At 36.6% G+C, this 6,076-nt stretch overlaps 1 protein-coding gene across 1 annotated transcript; it reads right to left on the bottom strand.

The window, feature by feature from the left end:
• Window positions 1-2,713: 2,713 nt before the first annotated feature.
• LOC107484675 (uncharacterized) lies at window positions 2,714-3,478 on the bottom strand. The gene is made up of 2 exons (XM_016105223.1): window positions 3,391-3,478; window positions 2,714-3,264 (listed from the first exon to the last, which is right to left on the bottom strand). Exons 1-2 carry the CDS (start codon window positions 3,476-3,478, stop codon window positions 2,714-2,716), a joined length of 639 nt encoding a protein of 212 aa, XP_015960709.1.
• Window positions 3,479-6,076: the final 2,598 nt, after the last annotated feature.

Genomic DNA, 6,076 nt, shown 5'->3' with positions numbered 1-6,076 from the left:
CAAACTTAAAAATTGACTCAAGACTCAAACAAGAAACACAAAATATTTTTGGTTTTTTATGATTTTATGATTTTTTTTGGATTTTCTTTTAATTTTTTCGAAAAACATATAGAAAAAAAGAAAATAAAAAATCCAAAATTTTTAATAAGAATTCCAGGAATCATTCAATATTAACCTAAAGCTCCAATCTAAGGGTTGGGCATGGCTTAATAGCCAGCCAGCTTTAGAAGATATAAATCAGGCATGTAACAACTGATATTCCAATTAAATTGCCTCTATGCTGATGGTTTTGAAGCCTCAATCCAAATGAGTTAGACATGGCTTTACAGCTAGCCAAGCTTCAACATACTTTATGAAACACTAGAATTCATTCTTAAAAATTTTGAAAAATATTTTTGAAAACTTTTTGAAAAGAAAAATAAAAAGAAAATTACCTAATCTGAGCAACAAGACGAACCGTCAGTTGTCCATACTCGAACAATCCCCGGCAACGGTGCCAAAAACTTGGTGCACGAAATTGTGATCATCAACAATGGCGCCAAAAACTTGGTAGCGCTCTCAAACGTGAATCACATTTAGTCACAACTCTGCACAACTAACCAGCAAGTGCACCGGGTTGTCCAAGTAATACCTTACGTGAGTAAAGGTCGATCCCACGGAGATTGTTGGTATGAAGCAAGCTATAGTCATCTTGTAAATCTCAGTTAGGCGGATAGTAAATGTTATGGAGTTTTTGAATAATAAACAAAGCAGAAAATAAAGATAGAGTTACTCATATAATTCAATTGTGGGAATTTCAGATAAGTGTATGGAGATGCTTGTCCCTGTTGGATCTCTGCTTTCCTACTGCCTTCCTTCAATCCTTTTTGTTTCTTTCCATGGCAAGTTGTATGTAGGGCATCACCGTTGTCAATGGCTACATCCCATCCTCTCAGTGAAAAGGTCCAAATGCTCTGTCACGGCATGACTAATCATTTGTCGGTTCTCGATCATGTTGGAATAGAATCCCTTGATTCTTTTGCATTTGTCATCACGCCCAAAAATCGCGAGTTTGAAGCTCGTCACAGTCATTCAATCCCGGAATCCTACTCGGAATAACACAGACAAGGTTTAGACTTTCCAGATTCTCATGAATGTCACCATCAATCTAGCTTATACCACGAAGATTCTGATTAAGGAATCCAAGAGATATGCGCCCGGTCTAAGGTAGAACGAAAGTGGTTGTCAGTCACGCGTTCATAGGTGAGAATGATGATGAGTATCACAGATCATCACATTCATCATGTTGAAGTGCAGCGAATATCTTAGAATAAGAACAAGCGGAATTGAATAGAAAATAGTAGTAATTGCATTGAAACTCGAGGTACAGCAGAGCTCCACACCCTTAATCTCTGGTGTGTAGAAACTCCATCGTTGAAAATACATAAGTGATGAAGGTTCAGGCATGGCCGAATGGCCAGCCCCCCAAAACATGATCAATAGTCTCCTAAGATGAATAATAAAATAAAACTGAGACCAAAAGATGTCTAATACAATAGTAAAACGTCCTATTTATACTAGACTAGCTACTAGGGTTTACAGAAGTAAGTAATTGATGCAGAAATCCACTTCCGGGGCCGACTTGGTGTGTGCTTGGGCTGAGCTTGAGCTTTACACGTGCAGAGGCTTCTTTTGGAGTTGAACGCCAAGTTGTAACGTGTTTTTGGCGTTCAACTCTGGTTCGTGACGTGTTTCTGGCGTTTGACTCCAGAATGCAGCATGGAACTGGCGTTGAGCGCCAGTTTACGTCGTCTAATCGCGAATAAAATATGGACTATTATATATTGCTGGAAATCTCTAGATGTCTACTTTCCAACTCCATTGAGAGCTTGCCATTTGGAGTTCTGTAGCTCCAGAAAATCCATTTCGAGTGCAGGGAGGTCAGATTCCAACAGCATCAGCAGTCCTTTGTCAGCCTCCTTATCAGAGTTTTGCTCAGGTCCCTCAATTTCAGCCAGAAATTACATGAAATCAAGAAAAACACACAAACTCATAGTAAAGTCCAAAAATGTGAATTTAGCATAAAAACTAATGAAAACATCCCTAAAAGTAGCTAGATTATACTAAAAACTATCTAAAAACAATGCCAAAAAGCGTATAAATTATCCGCTCATCACCAATAAACCATCATGATAAACAAGTTAACTTTTATCAATATCTTCAAAATTATCCTGCATAATTATATAGAAAAATAATTTAAAAAATATTTATAATGATATAATGTCAAAATTAAACAAGAGATGTGAAATAACTAAACCGAGTAAAAATAAATAAATGAATAAACAATGGTTTTATCAAACAGATTCATTTAGATTATCTCCAGAAGGGAACTCATCCCAATCTCTATTTATGACCCACCTGTCATAAAAAGTAACTCCACATTAGCTCTTGTGTCATAAACAGTAAATAGGAACTCAAAGCATCTCTCTTCTCCATTAGGAGGAATTAACTTTAGTCCCTGTTGTGGTCTCACTTAATTAATTAATTAAAATAATTTAAATTAATGTAGTTACTTTTTTAATAATATTATTTAAATTTATAAATTCAAAAATAATTCACTATTAAAATATATTAATATTAAAAAAATTCATATATAATAATAATATACAATATATAATTCGGGATTACACTAATTTGTAAAATTACTTAATACAAAGAAAAACATAGTTAACCTCTATAGTTGACGACAAGCATTGTGAAATTGCCATATGTGTTCGATCAAGTCCATTTTCAACTGTCTATGCTGCTGCCTATTCCGAAGTTGGGCATTTCTTTGGAGAAATTGATGGTATGGTGTAAAATCTTTCTCCCCCAGCTGAAGTTGTGATAAGCCTTTTTTGACATTGTCATACTCTAAGTCTTGAGCAAAATTTTCTACACAAGTATCTCTTTCATCCTCAACAATCATATTATGCAATATAATACAAGCTCTTATTATGTTTGCAATCTTCTTCTTTTCCCAAAAGCGATCTGGACCACGTATAATTGCAAAGCGTGCTTGCAACACTCCGAATGCTCGCTCCACATCTTTTCTTTGCCCTTGGTATTGTGCAAATAACTTGCGTTTCTCTCCTTGTGGCTTTGAGATTGATTTGACAAATTTGGCCCATTCAGAATAAATATCATCTGCTAAATAGTATCCTATAGTATAATTATTACCATTAATCGTATAATTTATCTCTGGAGCACGGTCATTTAGAATATTATCGAACACTGGAGAATGATCTAACACATTAATATCGTTATTTGAACCAGAAACTCCAAAGAACGCATGCCATATCCAAAGGTCTGAAGATACTACAACCTCAAGTACTATGGTTGCAACCCCTCACTAACCACTCATGTACATACCTTTCCATGATTTCAAACAATTTTTCCATAGCCAATGCATGCAGTCAATGCTACCCAACATGCTAGGAAAGCCATGACCCTTTGCCATTTGTAGCATGCATCATCCATAATTTGGATTTGGTTTTCGTAAGTATTCATCCTCGAACACCGAAATGACACCTTCAACAAATTTTTCCAAGCATTCAATTGTAGTGCTCTCGCCTATGCGCACATAATCATCAACAACATCAGCTGCTACGCCATATGGTAACATCCATATCGCAGCAGTGCATTTTTGGAGTGATGACAAGCCTCTTCCTCCAATTGCATCGACCCTCTGTTAGAAATACGGATAGATATTTGAGAGAGCGTCTACTATTCGAAGGAACACATGTCTTCTCATTCGAAATCTCCGTTGAAAAATGTTAGTATTATACACCAACTCATCTGCAAAGTAATCTTGGAAAAGGCAATCATGTCCTGCTTCTCAATCTCTGTTGATCCATCTACGAGGAGTTGGGATAGAGCTTCTATCGATATCTTCTTGTTCTGAATCATCGAATAAACTCTCATCGATCTAATTATCTATAAGTGTGTTATTTTGCTGTCTTCTTTTATCATACAAAGCCTCATTAAATATATCATCAAAATTTCTAGCCATATATATCTTGAGATGTATTTTTTAATATTCTTTTGAGGAGAGAAACAAGAGTTGAAATGGAGTTGCTGAATCATTATAGTTGATATTTATAAGTGTGTCCACAGCAAGTAGCTACTTCTCAATGGTTAGTCTTGCAACGGCTACTTAACGGCTAGTTTTTTCTTGTCTAAGTTTAAAACGACTAGTTTTGCAACGGCTACTTGGTGCACGAAATTGTGATCATCAACAATGGCGCCAATAGACTTGGAGCTCTCAAACGTGAATCACACTTTGTCACAATTTCGACACAACTAACCAGCAAGTGCACTGGGTCGTCCAAGTAATACCTTACGTGAGTAAGGGTCGATCCCACACAGATTGTTGGTATGAAGCAAGCTATGGTCATCTTGTAAATCTTAGTTAGGCGGATTCAAATGGTTATAATGGTTTTCGAAAATAAAGATAAATAAAGCATAAAATAAAGATAGAGATACTTATGTAATTCATTGGTGGGAATTTCAGATAAGTGTGTGGAGATGCTGTGTTCCTTCTGAATCTCTGCTTTCCTACTGCTTTCATCCAATCATTCTTACTTCTTTCTATGACAAGTTGTATGTTGGATTTCACCGTTGTCAATGGCTACCTCCTGTCCTCTCAGTGAAAATGGTTCAAATGCTCTGTCACAGCACGATTAATCATCTGTCGGTTCTCGATCATGTTGGAATAGGATCTATTGATCCTTTTGCGTCTGTCATTACGCCCAACACTCGTGAGTTTGAAGCTTGTCACAGTCATTCAATCCTTGAATCCAACTCGGAATACCACAGACAAGGTTTAGACTTTCCGGATTCTCAAGAATGCTACCAATGGATTCTAGCTTATACCACGAAGATTCTAATTAAGGAATCCAAGAGATACACGTTCGATCTAAGGTAGAACGAAAGTGGTTGTCAGTCACCCGTTCATAGGTGAGAATGATGATGAGTGTCACGGATCATCACATTCATCATGTTGAAGTGTAGCGAATATCTTAGAATAAGAATAAGCATGAATTGAATAGAAGAATAATAGTAATTGCATTAACACTCGAGGTACAGCAGAGCTCCACACCTTAATCTATGGTGTGTAGAAACTCCACCGTTGAAAATACATAAGTGATGGTCCAGGTATGGCCAAATGGCCAGCCCCAAATGTGATCAAGAGATTAATCAAAAGATAATCTAAAGATGAAAATACAATAGTAAAAAGTCCTATTTATACTAGACTAGCTACTAGGGTTTACTACAGAAATAAGTCTAAGTGCAGAAATCCACTTCGGGGCCCACTTTGGTGTGTGCTTGGGCTGAGCTTGAGCTTTACACGTGCAGAGGCTTCTCTTGGGGTTAAACGCCAAATTGTAACGTGTTTTTGGCGTTTAACTCTGGTTTGTGACGTGTTTCTGGTGTTTTACTCAAGAATGCAGCATGAAACTGGCATTGAACGCCAGTTTGCATCGTTTAAGCTCGAGCAAAGTATGAACCATTATACATTGCTGGAAATCCCTGGATGTCTACTTTCCAACTCAGTTGAGAGCGTGCTATTTGGAGTTTTGTAGCTCCAGAAAATCCATTTCAAGTTCAGGGAGGTCAGAATCCAACAACATCAGCGGTCCTTTTTCAGCCTGAATCAGATTTTTGCTCAGGTCCCTTAATTTCAGCCAAAAAATACCTGAATTCACAAAAAAACACACAAACTCATAGTAAAGTCCAAAAATGTGAATTTTGCATAAAAACTAATGAAAACATCCCTAAAAGTAGCTAGATCCTACTAAAAACTACCTAAAAACAATGCCAAAAAGCGTATAAATTATCCGCTCATCACAACACCAAACTTAAATTGTTGCTTGTCCCCAAGCAACTAAAAATTAAATAGGATAAAAAGAAGAGAATATACTATAAATCCCAAAATATCAATGAATATTAATTCTAATCAGATGAGCGGGACTTGTAGCTTTTTGCTTCTGAACAGTTTTGGCATCTTACTTTATCCTTTGAAGTTTAGAATGATTGGCATCTATAGGAACTCAGA

The sequence above is a fragment of the Arachis duranensis genome, chromosome 4 (genome assembly GCF_000817695.3).
Source record: "Arachis duranensis cultivar V14167 chromosome 4, aradu.V14167.gnm2.J7QH, whole genome shotgun sequence".
Classification (NCBI taxonomy): domain Eukaryota; kingdom Viridiplantae; phylum Streptophyta; class Magnoliopsida; order Fabales; family Fabaceae; genus Arachis; species Arachis duranensis.
This window is presented reverse-complemented; position numbering and strand designations above follow the sequence as displayed.

Bases quoted from the DNA above. Each gene is read 5' to 3' on its own strand.
- LOC107484675 (XM_016105223.1), bottom strand. From the start codon at position 3,478: ATGGCAAAGGGTCATGGCTTTCCTAGCATGTTGGGTAGCATTGACTGC. The intron at 3,265-3,390 runs GTATGTACATGA...TTAATGTGTTAG, and splicing joins TTGTTTGAAATCATGGAAAG to ATCATTCTCCAGTGTTCGAT.